The 20,471-nt window shown below is 43.6% G+C and overlaps 1 protein-coding gene across 2 annotated transcripts in view; it reads right to left on the bottom strand.

Moving 5' to 3' along the window:
- Window positions 1-19,021: 19,021 nt before the first annotated feature.
- CCDC28A (coiled-coil domain containing 28A) overlaps window positions 19,022-20,471 on the bottom strand; it is a 349,105-nt gene continuing 347,655 nt past the window's right edge. For both annotated transcript variants that reach the window (XM_044064656.1, XM_044064646.1), the window contains exon 5: window positions 19,022-19,649. In XM_044064656.1, coding sequence (XP_043920591.1) covers window positions 19,595-19,649 — 55 coding nt within the window. In that variant the 3' untranslated portion in view covers window positions 19,022-19,594. The remainder of the gene's footprint in view (window positions 19,650-20,471) is intronic.

Genomic DNA, 20,471 nt, shown 5'->3' with positions numbered 1-20,471 from the left:
TGGGCGGATACATAACCAGGGGCCCCCACCCCTTCCCAAAAATTTCCCACTCCAGGTTGGGCAAGCCCCTTTACGGGGAAAAACCTTCTTCCGGGAATCTTGCCCAAGGGGTTTGGGAGGGCTTGAGTTACCCTGGGGTCTTAGGGTGGTTTTTGCCCCCCAAAGACCGAGGAAAGGGCAAAAGCAAATCAAAAAGGGGGAAAAAATTCCCCAACCCAAGGGGAAAAACCCCAAATCGGGCTGGGGCCCAAAAAATCCCTAGGGTGGATGTTTTAGTAAAAAACCTTGAACCTTGAAGAAAAAAATTTTTCCCAGGAACCACTAAGGTAATCCCAAAAACCTTAAAAAAACTGGAGGGTGGGGAACCATTTTGGGCACAGAACCCTAATCCAAAAAAAATCAAAAACAACACCCATTTGCCAACTTAAAAACCTGACAGGTGCATGCAAACCCCCCACAACAAAAAACCCCCCCCCAGCTGCCTGGCCCCGGGACATTGAATCCCCAAAAACCAAAAAATTCCCAAAAAAAACCCACAAGGGGCCAAGGGTAGGGAAAAGGGTCCGGGCCTTAGGGAAAAATGGACTAAATGAATGGAACCCAAACCAAATTGGGGCTAAAATGTCACCTTTACCCACAAAAAATTAATTACCCAAAGGGGCATTGTCCCCAACTTTTCCCTTTTCCCCCTTCAACAAAAGGGTGTTTCCTGAATGGATTAAAAAACCCAAAATACCCCCAAAAATTTCCTTAAGAAGCTTGGTTTGCCCCCAGTTTGGAAAGGATCACTTTGTCCCACAGACTTTAAAGTTTGGGGACCATGCCCCCAACCCGGGGTTTTGGTTTTTCCCCAAGTCAAATCCGGGGTTTAAAAGTTTAACCTCAACTTTAAAAAGGGTTCTTAAGGGTCTTTAATAGGGCCCCAATGGGTCCCCCCCAACAGAGTACGGGAACCTTCAAAGGCTTCCTATAAAATTACCCTTTTACTGTTCATTTAAGAAGGGCCAAAAAGCAAATATAAACCCAAATTTAAATAGAAGGGGGGGAAAAACCAAACCCCAAAAGGCGGGAACAAACCCATGGTAGCCTGTTGCCAGCCATGAAGATAAAAAACCGGGAATAAGGAAATCCCAAAGGTTTTTCCCTGGGAAAACCCTTTTGGGGAATTAAATATGCCCAAAAAAATACACAAACAAAACTTTCCAACATTTTGCAGGGATAAAAACCCCTGCTTCACCCACAATGTCCCCACCGGGCTAAAACACCAACACCCCAAAAAGGGGCCACAAGAAAAAAGGAAATGGTGCCCTTTGGGCCAGGGTCCAAGTAATTCCCAAAAACCCCTTGTAAGTAAACCCCCAAAAATTTTCCCCAAAGGAAGTGCCCACCTTCCAAACAAAGGTGTTCCCAATTATGAAAAAAAGTTAAACGGGTTTGACAGCCTTGGGGACAAAAGGTGAAAAAAGATTTTCCTTTGCAGGCCCCAAACCCCATGGGGTTTTTAAGGGGAACCGAAACTTTTCCCAAATTTTAAACCCACCTTAATCTTTAAAGGGGGCTTTTCCAAGGATCCTTGAAAAGGCCCCTTAAAATACCCCTGGGGGATTATAGGGGCCCCCACAAATAAAACCCCAACATTCATAAGGGTTCAAAAGCCGGAAAAACAAAAGGGCCATGTGGCCTTTTTGCTAAAAACCAATAAACGGGCTCCCCCCTTTTGTCCAATTTTGTTGGAATTACCCCTATGGAAAACAGGGAAAAGGCCCGGGCCCCAACATGTTTCAAGGACAAAACTGTCCCCTTGATCCAAACACAAACCCACCCCAAAAACCCATGGGGAAACCCCAGAAAAGGTCCCATAGAGTCACCAAAAATTAAAAATTTTAAACCCCGGGAATCGTAAGGGGAAATTAAATGGTGTTTAACCCTTTGTATTCATGTAAGGAGCCCGGGGCAAAAGGTATAAAAACCTGCTTTGGGAAAAACCCCATTCTGTGTTTTTAAAAAAACAAAAAAACCCACCTAACTAAGGCTTAGACTGGAAAAGGGACTTTGTGGTTTGAAAAGTCACCTTTTTAATCACTCCCAATTTGGAAAAAACCCCCGGGGGTTTAAGAGCATATCAACCCGAAACCCCAACATTAAAGGAGTACAAATTTCCCCCAACCAGGTTGTTTTTGCCCACAAAAAATCAAAAATTGTAAATTAAATGGCAGTAAAGCCCAGGAAAACCCTGCCCCACAGTTCAAAAAGTTATTTACCAAAACACAAAGACCCCCCCCAGGAAAAGGTCAGGTAAAGGGATTTTAAAACTTATAAAATTTCCCACAAACAAGGGGGAGGGAAGGTAAATCCTGGGTTCACCACAAAGCAGGGACAGTAACTAACCAACAACCATAAACTAAAAATTTGTTAAAGGGAAAAACCCCTCTCCAAAAAATTTGTGGTGGGCAAAATCCCTATGGAAATGTCCCCATTTGGGAATCCCCCAAAATTTGGGAAAATGGAAAAAGTAGCAACTGCCAGGAAGGCAACGGGGAAATGTACAAAATTTGGCCCCCAAACCAGGCGTTGGCCCACTATCGGTTTTTAAAAAGGTTTTATTCCAGGAACCAACCACATTACAGCAGTCTGCCCAGTGCACACAGTTAAATGACTACAGAGACATACGTGATATAGTGGATCCCTCCCATATGCAAACATCTTCCACAGATGCACAAGTTGTTCATACAAACAGGGAATGCTATAGCAATAAAGATGTGCAAACAGTCTATCAGCAACAAATAATGTGCATTTGACAATTAAACATATGGGTGTAGAGGTCAACACTAGGCTGTTTGCCGTAGGGAATGACAGCTTAGCCAGAGTGTGCTTGGTGTCTGCCTCCCCACAGGATGCACATTTCCCTTTCTAAACACAGATGATGTCAGCACCCTATAAGTACAGCAGGAGAAAAGAAACTTTCCAGTAATGCGAATAAGCGCTCTGCTAATCGTCCGTCTCAAGTGTCATAACATAGTTAGGTAGGGGTTTCAAATCCTGCAAATGTTCAGTGTGTGTGTGTGTGTGTGTGTGTGTGTGTGTGTGTGTGTGAGTGGGTTGGGTGTGTGTGTAAGTCTGTGGAGAGAAATGTCCCTTTTGGCAACTAGGAAAACACACTACAGGATGCACATTCCCTTTCTAAACACCGATGATGTCAGCACCCTATAAGTACAGCAGGAGAAAAGAAACCTCCCAGTAATGCGAATAGCGCGCTCTGCTAATGTGTCCGTCTCAAGTGTCATAACATAGTTAGGTAGGGGTTTGAATCCTGCGAATGGCAAGTGTGTGTGTTTGGCTGAGGGGGTTAGTGTGTGTGAGGGAAATGTCCCTTTTGGCAACTAGGTGAACAGACTACAGGATGCTCATTCCCCTTTCTAAACAGTGATGATGTCAGCACTCTATAAGTATAGCAGGAGAAGGGAAAACTCCCAGTAATGCAAATAGCGTGCTCTGCTAATGCATCCGTCTCAAGTGTCATAACATAGTCAGATAGGGGTTTGAATCCTGCAACTGGCAAGTGTGTGTTTTTGACTGAGGGGGGTTAGTGTGTGTGAGGACAATGTCCCTTTTGGCAACTAGGTGAACAGACTACAGGATGCACATTCCCCTTTCTAAACACTGTTCAGCAGAAGGCCATGGCTCTGGCACAAGTTGTCTGTTGCTATGATGCCCCTTTGGAAGATGCTTGTGTCAGCTGGAGAGTCGATTATGGTGGCCAGTTTGCAATCATCTGCATATTTGGACAGCCACAGTCCGTCCGTGTTGGCCTGTACCTCCAATAAATATATACCAAACAAGAGAGGTCCCAGGACTGAGCCTTGTGGGACACAACTCGTAACTGGTGTGGGGTCTGGCATGGCTCCAGCAATGCTAACCATGTGGGTTCTGTCCTTGAGCCACTGTGCAATCCATCTAGTGACATAGGGGCTTACATTTAAGCTGGTGAACTTCTCTAGAATGCCCAAGGTGGGTATTGTTGTGAAGGCTTTTGCAAGGTCCAGGTAGGCTGTGTGAACCACCTTCCCTCCAATGGCCTTGGTGACTGTTTCAAAGAAATCAACCGGGTTAAACCTGGTAGTGCTGGTGTGCTCTCAGTAGCCCTGAACCAGGCATCTGTTACTGCACAGATATCGATGTTTTCCATGCCAAGGAGTGTTTTGGGTGCATGCATCTGGAGGTTTAGACTTCTGGCGTTGGGTAGCATTGCTCTTAGTTTCTTATCCCTTGTGATACCTATGAAGGTGGGTTTGTCATTTGAGCCCTGCCTAACATAGGCACTATGGGGGTAGCAAGAGCCTTTGCCAATATCTGAAAGCCAAGGGGTGACAGGTGCAAGCCGTCCCTAGCAAAGCAGGTAGTTCAAAAGAAGATAAATGTGTGAAGGTGTAGTGCCTGTGATTAGTTAGCAGTAGCATATATGACTGCTCACGTGGACACATGCCAGGTAAGTCATATGCACTGTGTCACAGGCAATGTACATGTGAACATGACAAACAGTGACATCCTGTCAAGTGGGACATGGACATACATATAGTAGGCTATGCAGATGGCACTAGGAGTCCACAGAAGCTCTATAACTATGCATTGCAGGTGTGATCAGTATTCCAGGGTAATTGCAAGCAAACATGCATGCAAACAAAGCTACAGTAAACAGGGCTGCATGTAGTCCATTGTACAACAAACAAGCTGTACCAGTTCCAGTAGGTAACACTGCAAATATGCAGGCACTATGCACATGTACATGGAAATACACGGGTCAGATGGCTAGGGTCCAGTCTCAGTGCACACAAATGTACAGACCATGTACTGTCAGGATGTACAATAACTGGATAGAAACCCATGTGCTCATACCTGCAGTAATACACATGTCAAATAACAGACACTGAGCCTTCACTCAGTGGTTCCATACTTAGTAGGATGTATGCTCCCTGGCCTGCCACCACAGTATCCCTGACATATATGAGGACTCTCCCTCCTGTGACAGTTAGTTATGTGTGTTGGGGCTGTCTAGCATGGTATGAGATGTGAGCATGCAGTGCTAGGGGTGCTCCTGTGTGTCCTGTACCAGTCGTGTAGTACTGCACACATATCAACATCCTCAAACATCTGCATTGCAGAGTCTAGTGTGGGCAACATGCCACTTGCAATTTACATGTCCATCATTGTGTATTACTATATTCATTACCCTATCCCCTGTGCTACCTATGTATGTAGCCTTCTGTTGACATCATTACCACCAGTATGCCAACATGTGCAGATGATACACTATGGTACTTACCATGGGTGTAGACAACAGGACATGACAATCACACACTTACTGCATCAGACATGCTGTGATATACCCACAATTAATTCAGCACACAGTACTGTTAACAACATGATACTATTACTACACATCTATGTGGTCACCCTGTGCATCAGCAACATGTTAACCTGTACCTGCACAGTTGTTACAGATTGCAGGAGGTGGCACAGTTTCATCATATGCACAGGGTGTGAACTTGGTATGCCTGAGTCAGCCACCGATACCACCAATTGACATGTATGTGTATGTGTGTTGGTGAGGGACAGCAGTAGAAGGTGGGGCAATGTTGATGCAGTGTGTGCAGGCGTCGGTAGCCCTAGGTGTTGTCAATTCGCATGTGTGTATGGATGCACACAGTTCCACCTCATGGCTGCCATATACTGGTGTTTGTGGACAGCCACAGACTGTACCTGCCAGGTCATACAGATCAGTGTCTCTGGCCACGGACACGGTACCTGTGCCTTGCAGGGTGCTACGAACCGTATCTGGTACCAACCCAGACTGGGTACTGTCATCAGAAGCAGGTGTTCGCTGACTGGACACACATCCCTGTCGGGCCTGGCCAGAGCCATGTGCATGTGGTCTCCTGGGGCGGTCTGATGACAGCATAGACCCAGCATTGCTGGGGCTGCTGCTGGTACTACGGGGGCGTGGCCCTGTTGTCGCCCGCGACGACTGCCAGGTGCTGCTGTTGCTGGCATATGGCGACGTCGACGCCTCAACCGCCCACCATCGCCCTGGCTCATGGACATGTAGTTGTGGAACCGGTCTAATATGTCCCCACAACGACTGTCTATGACATCGGTGAAATCATGGATGGCAGCCGCAATGTCACGCATACTGTCAGTCATGGCTGTGCGACATGCTGTCAGCTCCCTCAGACCCTGTCTGGTGTACCGTTCCATACGTGACTGTGCCTGCATGACAGTCGAAACATAGCTGAGGTTGTAAGACCTCTGTGGGCATCGCCTGACAGGGGCAGTACGCCCATGGATGCTCCCACGAGAACCCCTCGACATCTGTCTGTGTGGTACCATCTCTGGGCCATGCCCATGGCTGCTGTGTGGGGAGGCATGTGCCACAGATACCACATTACCCTGGTCAATGCCCACTGTATGCTGTCCATCACCTAGGGACATTGGTGACAAAGGGTGTATTGGCAGGATAACTGTTCGCATTGATGGGGTCGACAGCTGTGTACTGTCAATCGTCTGACCAATGGCGGACCCTGGCATACCTTCCTGTGCCATTACACAGATGTCATCATTATCAGTACCCACGGCACCTGACTCAGGTTCCCTGCTACATGACACCAGAGCAGCAACAGAAGGGAAACAGGAAACACAGTTTACAATGTCTACACATTACCAGCGATGCACACATGCACAGGTACACACATGCACACATGCACAGGTGCACACATGCACACGTGCACACATGCACAGGTGCACACGTGCACACATGCACAGGTGCACACGTGCACACGATGCACACGTGCACAGGTGCACAGGTGCACACATGCACACGTGCACAGATGCACACATGCACACATGCACACATGCACACGTGCACACATGCACAGGTGCACACATGCACACGTGCACACATGCACACGTGCACACATGCACATGTGCACAGGTGCACACATGCACACAGTTTCACACAATTGTACAGTACTCAGTATGCGTGATATCAACACACAGACACAGACACATCTACATGCATACAAAGAGCACTACTAAGTGAGCCAAATAGTACTATTACTATCAACACTATTACAGGAATTGTTAATACACACTCACCAGCATGGATAGGCTGCATTGCTGTTATACCAGAGGGTCCTGCAGACGTGAAGAAACTAATGTCAGTGGGCACAACTGTGCCATTGTTACTGAGTATGATACAGGTCAGTAGTACAACAGTCGCCTTTCACAGGTCAGCAGCTAATATTGAGGATATCACACTTGCACATTAAATACTATGGTGACAGCTACAAACCAAGGACACACCTCACATGCATTAACTACCAGTGTACACAACAGTCAACTATACATATGGCATATTACCTGCACGTTCACTGTCTTGCTGTTGTGTGGCTCCAGCCTCCATCATAATGCATGTCTGCTGCTGTTGTTGTTGCTGGCGGACTGGAGCCACTACACTCATGAGTAGTCCCTCCAGTCTGGTGAGTGGGGATGTGTAGCCACCCACCACCTGTGGCGACCTGTTGCCTGTGGATATCCGGCCGCTGGCCGGACATGTCTGATTAAATCACTGCAGTGATGTCGTACCTGCTCATATGTCCTATTATGCGTGCCTATGTCATTTACCCGACAGACAAGGTCTTGCCACAGTGCAGCCCTCTCCTGCTGATTCTGGCTGGTGCGGGAAAAGAGTATTGCATAATCCCGCACCAGGCTCTGGTGTATCTCCTCATCCTCAGCTGTGGAGTAGGTGGGATTCCGCGGGTGGGCCATGTACCTGAGAAAGAAAATAACCTGGTATCAGCAATATATGTCAGCAGAATTTGGCACACATACTACACATGCTACTCGACTGTTATGATACAACATATCTCACATATGCAGCATCTGTCTGTCTATTTGTGGATATACATGTAGATGGCCAGGTATCAGTGCTCAGCCAACAACTGTGCAACAGTACCTGGCAGACTCCATACGACATACTACCAAACCCCAGCAGTCAGAACACTGATTCAGGTCAAGAGCACCTCCTCACTCTGGGGGGTTTTATCTAGGTACTGTATGGCCTACATCGTCAACTACTGTGAGCTGACCACACACTGATTGCCCTGGATATACATATCCCACCTCCACCACCAGCACAAACGACTATAGTGCATAACATTACAGATACAAACTTTACACTTTGTAACAGTGATATGGTATCCTTTCAGCCCACTGGGCCAGTGGCAGATACAACCCACAATGCTGACCCCTACACAATTGCTTTCTACAGACATCTCCGAGAATGCATGGATCATGCAATCCCATATATGACCAAGACACTCTCCACAAAGGGACAGCATCCTGTCTGGTGGACCCCAGCCATAGACAGATTGTATTACAGAAGATGGAAGCTACTGCAAGACAGAGCATAATTCACTAAAGGGAGGGCATGTCTGAGCAGCACTGGTAAGGATCTATTTTCCATCATACAAAATACATGGGCAACTTTGAGAGGGAAATCAAGAGTGACACTACAGATAACCAGAAGGCCTTCTTCAGTTATGTTAGCAACCTGGTCAGGAGCCATCCTCTATGCCCATAGGTAGTACACAACAACAAATATTTCACTGACACCACAGATAGACAACATTGTGGCAGACAGGTTCAGTGCAGGTGTCACCGCCCTCTCCCCGAAATAAGGCATAGTTATCCCAGCTGACTGTAACCTCCCTGTCATCACAGATGTCCAGGTGAGAGACACCCAGGACAGCAGAATACACAACATGGATGGGACCTGATGGTATCCCCAGTTGCATGCTACATAAACTCTGACAGGAGCTAAACACACATATAGAAGTGCTATGTAACACTAGCCTGACTACAGGATATGTACCTGTACACTGGCGCACAGCAGCAGTGGTTCCACTCCACGAAGGAGGCACCTCAACATACCAATACAATACAACACAATACATTACATTACAATACAATACTATACAATATGCTATTGCCCCTGGGTCTACAGCAGCGTACTGTTCTGCTACCCTGACCATTGTGACACATGTGGTGTGATGGTACCTGCTGCTGTCACACAGTTACACAGGGTGATTCTTATGGCATATTACCTATCTGACTAACATTCAGCAGGGGTATGTGTGACATGTACTCATGGGGAGTCTTGCTTCTTAACACTGTGTGGTTTATTGCAGGGTATGTCTTATCTGTGGGTAGGAACTCTTACCTCCATATGTGCACTCTATTGCAGTGGCACGGACGACACACAGCAGACATTTAGGTTGTGGATGGTGTGAGGTGTTACTATGGTTGTTGGACATCTGTCATGGGTGTGACTTCCATATGTAAATCCGGGAGTGGTAACCTCTATGTGGGTAGCATATGTGTACTCTGTGGTGTTGTCAGTCACTGTGCATTGGTAATGTGTTTGAGTGCATTGTCACAGTGTTGTACATGTCACTGTGTCCTTCTCCATATCTGTAGCTGTCATGTGAGGTCCATACCATGGCATCCATTATGTGGTGTGGAGGGGTACACCGACCTACATGTCCATAGCTGACTCACCATGTCCGCTGACACATACCATGTGCAGGTATTCCAGGGATAGTGTGCCACTGTGAATATCATTGGGGCCACTATTGTACACATTTATGACCCTGTTCACCCCTGACACATGCAGTGGTGGGCAGCCAATCACATATCTGGTGGTTACTGGTGTAGGTGATCTGGAATGTGGTATGGAACTCCGGATTTGACACTGGTGTTCACTCCATGCCTTTGTCACCAGGCACCTGTTGCAATACATCTGTACACATGTGCCTCACTCAGAATTTATATACATCTCTCTCTCTCTCTCTATATATATATATGTCCGTATACATATACACATATATATATTGATGTACATATATTGCTATAGATGTGGAGGGGGGGCACAGAGGGGGTGGGACAGGCTGTGTTGCAGGTCGTCATATACAGTCATACCTGTAGGTAGTCAGATCAGTCTGTCTATGTATATGTATCTACATATATCTATATCTGTATGTGTGCATTACATAGATATGTTTGTACAATATTCTATCTACATCTGTCTATGTATTCCTACATCTCTCTCTCTATGTATGTATACATATATGCATATCATATATATATATATATATATATATATATATATATATATATATATATATATATATATATACATACACATACATATGTTGACATACATACGTATCCATATGTTAGACAGGTATATCAACATATTTGTCTACCATACTGTATACACACACTAACATACTGCTAAACATACATAACTGTGTAACCTACTTTGTACATGGCACTACAACCTACAATCAAACAACATTGATATGTGCACATAGATGCTCTCACATACAAATGTATGTACAGCCTTCACTGATAGTTGCTGTATGTCCCCTGCCCTTTACACATCTTCATATACATATGGATACAGACCAATGACACATATGGAGGGTTCACAGTATGTAGACCTTTATAGTATTACTTTACATTACCTGTGTTTGTCACAGCTGCTTGTGTTGCTGTCTGGTTCTCTGTCCTGCTGCTCCACTTCCCAGTTGTCAGCTTTCAGGTAGCTGTTGCTGAACAATTTGTTTCTGTCTGCTTAATTGCAGTTTTCTCTGTCTCTGTCTCTCTCTCTCTCTCTGTCTGTCTCTCACGTCCTTCTCAGGGTGCAATGAAAGTATTGCATGCGTGGACATGGAGTACAGCATACTTTTGTAGGTATCTGCATATGCCCATGTGATGGCCTCTGCACCAATTGTTAGCCAGCATTTGCTAATTGCATGCAGCCAGTTGTGTACTGGTTGCAGTTCTCTCTGTGATTTCAGAACAGTGCTATAAAAAGGTATGTGAGATAGGCGTAGCCCTTTCAGATTTTAAGGGCAGGGACCATGCTGTTATGCTGTGGACAATGTTCTGTGAGTGTAAAGGTTGGTATCTCTCTCATATTTCCAGGTGTGTTGTAGATTAACATTCCTCCATTCATTTCTCCAGTTTCCTGTACTAACTGTGTATGTACACTGACACCTACAACTACTACTACTGTTAATGTGTGTGTGTGTGTGTGTGTGTGCTTTCCTTTCGCTTTCACTCTGTTGCTAAGGCTTAAATAGTTTACAGTCACTACTTGTATGCCTGCTAGGTGTCTTGACTGTAGTGTGCTGCTGTAGCTTTCCTATTTTCCATGTACATTCACACCTTGGAATGCTTGCTATATCTGCTAGGGTGTTACAGCATGCAGTGTGGTCTGGCCATGGTGTGGGCCTTGACATCTATTAGGGTATTTGAGTATGCTGCTGAGCAGGCCCCAGAGACTTTCAGGTTCATCTGTTATGTGCCTCATGGAATGGTACATATCAGTGGGGTACACCCATTAAAATGTCTGGTATGCTGCAGTTGTGACTGTGGGTTAGCATGAGCATATGTATTACTACACTTTTTCTGCCATGCAAGTGGTGAATACTTTACGGACTCCATAGTTACCATTGCATGTGTTACACCTTTTTGCCTACTGTTTGTACATTTCACATGGGGTCTGTGGGGCATCCCTGCAAGTCATTCACTGTTGCTATGTCTAGGCTCTTAACTATTCAAATATGGTGGTGTCGGACCCGTCATGTGTACAGATATTTGCAGGTTGTCCACATTTCTGCCTCATATTTTGGTCAATATCTCATGCACACCTTTTTCTGGCAAGTCACTCTGGGCTCAAGTCAGAATATGGTGACAAACATTCAAGTTCCAGACTGCATACCCTTCCAAACATCCCACAAAGTGCAGACCCTGTTACTTTCTGAACTGTCTGCGTTTGTTGTAACATTATTTGTAATGTGTCCCTGGTTTTGGGCCTTTGCTCCACATATTTTATTACTTGGTCCAGATGTGTTCCTGTAAGAGGTTGTGGGGTATGGGCAGTGCTTATCCTGCTGTGAGTATGTGTGTGTCTTGCAAGGTGCTATAGTGACATTATTACCTACTAGCTTCCAACTAGCATGGCTGTTTCTGTTCACACACTACTATTATGGAAATCCACTAGTTTTGATAGTAATTCTAAATGTCATGCTTTGTGTACTACACATCTATATTCCCTTTACATTCATTCCTACTATTACATGATATATTTACTTTAGCACAATGTTCTTGTATAAGAGTCATGGCTTAGTGGTAAGTCATGCAGACTACAGTTGCCAAGGTCCTGGGTTCGGACTCACAGTGGGATTTTATTTTGCTTTTGAACTGAGTACAGGACCTGTCAATCAAAGTGACTAAGGCACTTTTAAGCAGTTGTAACCAGGTTAGCGCTGGTTTGCGCGGAGCTCACGCATGCGCACTGGCGGTTAGCTCCGCGCAAACAAGCGCACACCCGATTACAACCACTTAAACGTGCTTACTCTTGCGCACACCCACGCTATTTTCTTTGAAAGAAAAGAAAAATGGGGAGACAGGAAAGTGGTGAAAAAGGGGTCACAAAGAGGGTAAGACAGTAGGGAAACAAGCTTGGGATGTGCAGGAGAGATGTAGGTAAGGCCCATAGCTGCCCATTTCTTCATCAGCAACAGCTGTGCATATGTATGTAATTTGGTGTGACATTTGAAACCTTCCACCCTGAGAGAGGTGTCAGGACAACAATAATACTTGTTGTACAGCCAATTGGAATTGATAGGTTCCATGTCCAGTAGACATGTGTGCGGAATGGGCAGCTATGTATGGGGCGTAATTTTTTGTGGGTACAGAGTGCCCTTTTTTTTATTTTTTCAGGTGAGAGTGGTATGTCAGGTGAAGGTAGTCGGTACAGCTGGGGAAGTAGGTTGGGTAGGTAAACAGACAAGACAAACAAGACGCATACAGGGGCGGTGTATGACACGTGTGGGGGAATACACAATTGACGGGGACGGAGGTTTGGATATCCAGAGCCCATGAGCCCACAGATGGCAACAGTGGAACTGATATCCCCACCCATAGGCAGTTGCCACTGTTCCTTCACTGCCCAGGACGGGGCTGTGCTGGGGGCTGTGTAGGCGGGGCAACAGGCATGCCCGTTAGTTGCGCCACCCGTGCCTCGAGGTGGCGTAGGGGCTCAAGGACAGAGTCACGAATCTCCCTACGCACCACAGTCCGGACGCTACGGAGGGTGAGTGGTGGATCTCCTCCGGCCACACTTGCAGAGGGGGAGCCCCATCCTGCAGCGCTTCCACCCGCAGGTGGCACAGGGCCACCGGAGGAGGGTCTGGACTCGGCACTAGTGCCAGGTGCACTCGCCAGCTGAGGTGGGAGAGGTGGGTCCGCTGGAACCCGCCTTCCCTGTCGTACTATGTTTTGCATTATGTCATGACAGTTTGGGTTAGTGACATATAATACCATTCACAATTAGTTGTAACAGCATGCATTAGTATTCCCATTAACCAAACACCCAGATATTCACACCATTGAACAGCGTGCATAACACATGCATAATTTGAACAGAAATACACAGTCCAACAACATGCAGGGTTAATTCATGGCAACAGGCCATCAGGTGTGGATGTATGAACAGGGCAGATGCATCAACAGACATGCAAATATATATGACCCAACAGGACAAACGTCCAGGGGTGTTAATTGTGATTGCACATACCATTTTCACGTGGAATGGGTTATATGTAGTTATAGGGTGGGGTGAAGAAAGTAATATTAACACCTTCGAATAACAATACATATGCTGTACATTTCTAATAGCTACAGTTATATGCACACTACTGTTCTAACTACAGTTTCCTATATGATAACTATTTCAACTTGGTGATAGGACTGTTAATGCAACATCAATATACATTTTATGGTTCTTCATACACATTCATATCTAGCTTTGTTCAGCTACATCAGGGCTACATTTGCTTTATATAGCTGTAGACAAGTGTGGATGTTTGGTATATCAGACAAACATCCTATCTGCATATTGCAGACTGAGAGCAACATAACCTGATTTTGGGATACACATTCCAGATGCAGCAACACTTTGAACAGATTTTGCTGTTTGGTTTTGAATCTCACATGCATTTCATTCTGTCTTGACTGCAGTATACTTTATTCAGGGGTTATTACTACTGTATTGCTGGATTCAAGGCACTTTCTCACACTCTCTCACTTGCTTTCATTTTACTATTCAGGATGGTACTTCTAGGCTTTATTGACATGTTTTAACAGTAGTTATTACAATCCTTTCCAGCAGTCTCACTTCTGTCATGTTTCAGTATTTCCACAGGGATATATTTCACACATGTTATTTCATCATCTTCTGCAGCTATACTTTTCAGCCTGCTGCAGGTTGTGTACTATTTTCTTACAGGCAGGGCATTTTAATTTCAGAATATATGTCGGACAGTTTCATGTTTAGGTTAAACTTACAGGCTGAAAACTCTTGTAATCAAGCAATACTTGCATACACTTTCACACTGTTACTTGCAGATTTTATTCCTTACTGACTACACTGCACTCTTTTGCTGACTGTCATACTTTTATATTTCTTTACAGTTACTGGTAGTGGATTACTGACCTGCCTGGTGGCGCAACCGCACCAGCCTATCGCCATAGGCTCTGCGGTTCGCAGAATGGACACCTGCAGCTGTAATATAAATGAAGTAATATTGGAATACACATCTCTATAATATCAGCTAGTTTAATTTTTACATACATAATTAAATGTTACTTACTCAGTAGTGGGCGTTGGGTGTTTGCCGGGCCTCCTGGATCCAAAGGTTCAGTTGGTCCTGCTTGCGTCTCTTCAGGTCCGCATGGTGGTGACGGACCTGCTCACCAGTCCTTGGAATCCCTGTGGCACTGGTGAGATCATGAGCCAACCGGTCCCACGCCTCAGCCCTGTATGCTCCCCAGAGGACCTGGCCCTGCATGAGTTGGGCCTCATGATTGTGGACTAGGAGCCAGGCCATGTACCTGGACTCCTCAACACCCCACCTCTGTGCTCGAAAGCGACTACCCTCTCCTACTCCTGACATTCTGCCTGCAGGTCTGTTCTACAATCGTTTATGCTGTGTATTCCCGCCTATCGGGCTTATATAGTCCGTTTTTCCCGCATATATCTGTGATTGGCCATTTTGGAATTGTATCAACTTCAGTAAACCTGCATTGTCATGCTCTAGTTTGTATTCATTCCTATATATTAGCTATTATTGCATTTACAGGTACTGCTGTCGTGGCTTAGTGGTTCTGTACCTTGACTGTGGTGTATAGTATCCTGGGTTCGAACCTGGCCACTGCTTTTTATTTTTCATGACTGTCTAGACATGCTGAGGGGTGTGTCTGTGTAAAGGCAGTTTTGATACGGCTTGCTCAACGTTGCCCGTCGGTTAGCTTGTTTGCGCGGTGCGCAGCTCCGCACAAACAGGGTACGCTGGTTTAAGCCTCATTTGGCTATCGGCACGCATATTACGCTCAGCTCAGCTAGGGGCACATAGATTCAGCATGTTAAACCACTGCTCAGCTACGGGCACTCATTTTGCACCAGTTAAACCACTGCTCATCTACGGGCACATGCACTCACTCTGTTAAACTGTAGCTCAGCTATGAGCACATCTGGCATTTTTTCTTCTTTTGTTACCTCACATGTCTTCAATATAAATGGGCTATTTCATTACATTTTACATGAATTGTGGTTTTATGTGTACATATTTGTCAGGGACTTGTTTCCTGCTTATTTTGCAAAAAAAAAATTGGTGTTGTGGGGGCTCGAACCATGAATGCCTGCTCTTCAGCCAACATCTCTACCACTACGCTATTGCTTCCTGGCTTATTTTGCATATTTAGTTCTTATATGCTTTCCCACTGACTGCTAACTGTAGCTGCGCTACGGCACGCCAGCATAAACGAAGCACTCACGGTTACACATCTTTACAATTTAAAAAAAATATATAACATGTTCATTTATATATCTTTTATGTTTATAGTCTGTAGGGGCATGTGTTGTGTTGTGTTTATTCACATTTCCGTGGACTCTGTTGTGGGTGTTTACTTTGGGCACTTTTACACTTCTGGGGGCGTGTCCGCTTGCAGGGCTCAGCCTACGGACACGCCCCCTACTGTCTTACACGGACCGTGTTAGACTTAGGTGTGATTCAGCATGCTCTCATGAATATGCAAAGCATGCTGACATCACTCCGTTTAACTGCAGCCTCCGTGTAAGAGTTATAACTCTTACACGGAGGCTTCGTGAATCCTGGGGAATGTCTTTAAGAATACAGACTACTAAACCTGTTTGAATTTATGTCTGATGTGGGGTTATACAATCAGATAGGCACAAATTAATTGGTTTAGAATTTTTATGCAGACATATAACTTAGTAAAATGTTTTGATATTCCTTGGGAGCTGCATAGTATCAGTGATGTTTCCCCTATGATTAGGTACTTCATAGGGGATTTAGAAAAAACTAATCTGGTCCGATAATATAAAAGGCGTTATAAGGGGGAATGTTCTTTACAGAAAAATATTAACTTTTTTTGTAAATGTTCCTTTTACTGAAACTAAGAGGTCTATTATTGGGAAAAAGAAACAAAAGTGCTGTAGCTTATAAAATGTTATTATCCTTGAGTCTCATTTCAATTTCCCAAAGAAACAAAGGAGAGAATGACATTAAAATTAAGCCTGAGACTTGACAGTTGGATATGCAATTTAAATAAATCTGTTGTGTGTCAAAATAAGAAATGCATCATTCCAACGTACGATAATCAGTGGTATTCACTAAACTCCACACATGTTGCTGCACATGAAAATAAGTATGAATGACAGATGCTGGCACTGCATAATGCAAGATGCAGACTTATGCCTTTGTTGCTGGACCTTTCCACAGGTGTATGAATGCTGGCTTAATATGCACCAATGGATACCAACCACATTAGCTATAAACCTACCTTTATGTTCTCAGACAAGTTTTTTACTGGATATATTTGGAGAATTTCCCACAAAAGTTAGAATTAAGATTAGTCTAACCACTATGATGACAAAAATATTTATTTTGTCTAACTGGAAAGCTGTGCAAATTTCAAAGCTAATGTTATCAGACTGAGGTGCTTTATATCTGAATGATGTAGTGGCTCAGGATTTACATGAATAACTGTTTATTTATTCGTTCAGTGTGATTACTTATAGCAGTTATGATCCCTCTAGTTTCTTTTCTTTTTTCATTTGTATGCTCTCCCTAATGTTGTTGCTTTTGGAATTCTTTATGTAAACTTGTTTCTTATTTTTATTTCTAGGTTTTACCTGCAATGATTATGAACTGTGTTATGATATAATTTTCATTAATAAAAGATTTCTACTACTATTAGATAGGTTCCCATTACTTTACCATTAGAAGTAGGCTGGTTGCTGTACCACACTTGCTCCTGACAAGGTCATCTAAAATAGGTACAAAGGCCTTGAAAAGTAGGTACATCCAACCAAAACTCTGGATATCTAGTTAGTATAAAATCTGAATGCCAAAATAACACATAACTCTTCAAGCTTCCATAGGAATGAGGGATACTACTCAGAAACAAATGTTTAAAAAACAAGTGACAAAAGTGATGGAAACATATAAGCATGTTACCAAAGAAATTGTGCAAATGAACTATTTTGCAGAATTCCACCACATAAGGTCATTTATTTTGCTTCTGAAAAAGGAAGATGTAATATGTGCGTACTCTTTCTTTAAATTATTGGTGCAACTACTATGTTGGTCATGTAACATTTTTGTATGTGTACTAGACAGCTTAAAAATCACACATGCTGAAGGGGATTCAGAAAGAAATGTGTGAAGGGGTAAATCAAGTCTGAAAACAGAAACATCCCACCAAAACAGGGACAGCTGAGAGGTTCAATGTGACATCCAGACTGGCCATATGAGAGGAAAGAGGACCATCTTATGCAGTTATCCTCATTTTGAGGAAAGCATGAGTGAGTTACAGCTGCATTGCTGACTCCTGATGCAGGCTTAAAACAAAACAGCAGAAGAGCTGTGCACCAGGATCACATGGTAGGCACTTTCAGTAGTATGTATGTAAGGCAGCATTGGTACAAATACTGAATGATCAACACTGCATACAGGGACTTCATCATCAGATGAAACTAAAATCTTCTAACCGCTCTAGACTATACTAGATGACTATCAGTCATGTCACTGATGCCTGATTACTTGAAAACCAATTCTCCAGATGACTTACCAAATGCTGCTTCAAGCTCCTGGTTGATCGTTGACTTTATGTGTCAACAAAGCCCCTACATTCCCCAATGTGGGGAGCTGTGTACCATAAACCCCTCCCTACTTACATCCAGCTATGAGGCCATCAAACCTTGCAGAAAGCTGTAACAAGTCAAACACTTTGTGTTTTACTATAATATAATTCAGTTAGACTTTTAAGTAAGCAGTCATTAAGTACTTAGTTATTAGTGGGCTTCACTGAGATTACTTATATCTACATTTGACTTCTGCCCTGATGTTCTCTCCTTATTTTGTGCTGTCAAGGGTACAAAAAAAATACTTTCTCCTGATGGATAGTAAACAGCCTTGAAAACACAGGAGTAATAGTGGATGTGAAGGTTAAACACTGGAGAGCAGGTGTCACTTTTAGTATGAGGTGCAAAAATTAAAAAAAATCTTATTGTACGCCACAGGATCTCATGCCCATAGTCAATAACACAGTCTGTTGTGACCAGCACTATCCACAACAATCTGTGCACTATAAGGATCCTTGAACTACACCCTAAAGACCTGTTTAAAGGATTTAGCAATGCACAAAGGCAGCATACCATTCTGCTTTGAAAGTTCATTTACTTCAGATACACTAAGCTGCACAGCACCTTTACGCAAGCTTATGTCAGGCTATGACTTTGAATATTGGACCCAGAGCATTCAAAACAGATTACCAATAATAAACTAAACTGAGAGATGTACACAGCAGGAATAATTATATATTTATTCTGAACAGCACAACCAACTTTACATATAACACATTTTTAATAAGACTGGCAGTCCTTAAAGAATAAAAAAAAGTATAATACACACAAGATTGTCCAAATAAAGAATGTGGAGTAGTAATAAACACACCTTTTTGTAAGACATTCAAGTAAATTACAGAAAAGAAATAACTGTAGTGCATGTAATATGTGCTGAGGCAGTATAAAACATGTGCAACATTACGCAAAGTAACAAAAATAAAGCTTTCAAGTGTCTCTCTCAAAGCCAAACACTGTACCTCGTCAACATTCAAGGTACTGTGCCTCATATTCTGCTTCTGGTGACAAAAACATCTGTACATCAGCTCGCCTGCAACAACAGTTCTCATCAACACAGATTAACAATGTGACTTGAACTTATAAGCTGTGCTGTAAACAGAAAAGAACAGTGAAAGAATGTTGAAATGGAGCAGTACGCAACTGCATACCAGGCAAGCAGTTTCTTGGTTCCAGTTCACCAACATTTTAATGTCTTCCTTGCCAGTCCCCAGTCCACTGGCTGGCAAATTTGTAACAGATTCAAGTACTGGAAGTCTTGGGAACATCTACATTATCTGCCAGGTGAAGTTTTTGACTAGAAGTTGACTGTTAAGGAATATATTTTGCCAAACAGGTTTACTGAGATGACGGACAATATATACCATTTAAAACTCAAACTTGAAAATCCAACAGAAATCATTAAAAAAAAAAAAAACATAACAAAAAGAAATGTAGCAAATTACAGTACTGTAACTCAAATTCTAAACTTTCACTGGATTGAAGCTCTGTCTAGCAAAATATGTCAATGATTTCCCTTTCAAAACTGAAACAGAAGAAAACATCTGGCTGGGCAATCAAGAAAATCTGTATGATGACTACCATGGCTGATTCATCACAGGTAAAGAAGCAGCTTAACAGAAAAGTTGAAGGATGGATATACACAAACCAAATGGTGTCTGCTGAATGTTCAAGGGTCGTGACTACAACAGTCAGAACTGCAAGTATGAAAGGAGGAACATTGTTACACATACTAGCTCCAATACTGAGGTACCTCAGAGAACTGTCCCTACTTTTATGTATAGCAATCTTGGATTTTGTATACGCATACAGTAGGATGTGTAGTAGAGGTGCATCCTCCCATGTCAGGTGGTGCAGGAAGGCCCCCTGCAAGATGCCTAAGAAGTTTAACAGGTTTTCTAACTTGCTGTTATTTTGTTTGAACTGCAGTTTATATTTTTCAAGTGCTGATACCCATGTTGTCAGGTATTCACCTCTGATATGGTGCCATATCAACACTGAAAACAGTCCATTCTTTCTTGAAATATTTGGAAAACACTGGGACAGTCATTCAAAAATGTTTACTGCTGAGAAATGTTTGCCTATATGACTTCATTATCTTGCCTGTTGTCAGGTCAGA

This window comes from Protopterus annectens, chromosome 1.part0, assembly GCF_019279795.1.
Source record: "Protopterus annectens isolate FY-2018-M chromosome 1.part0, PAN1.0, whole genome shotgun sequence".
NCBI classification, from domain to species: Eukaryota; Metazoa; Chordata; order Ceratodontiformes; family Protopteridae; genus Protopterus; species Protopterus annectens.
This window is presented reverse-complemented; position numbering and strand designations above follow the sequence as displayed.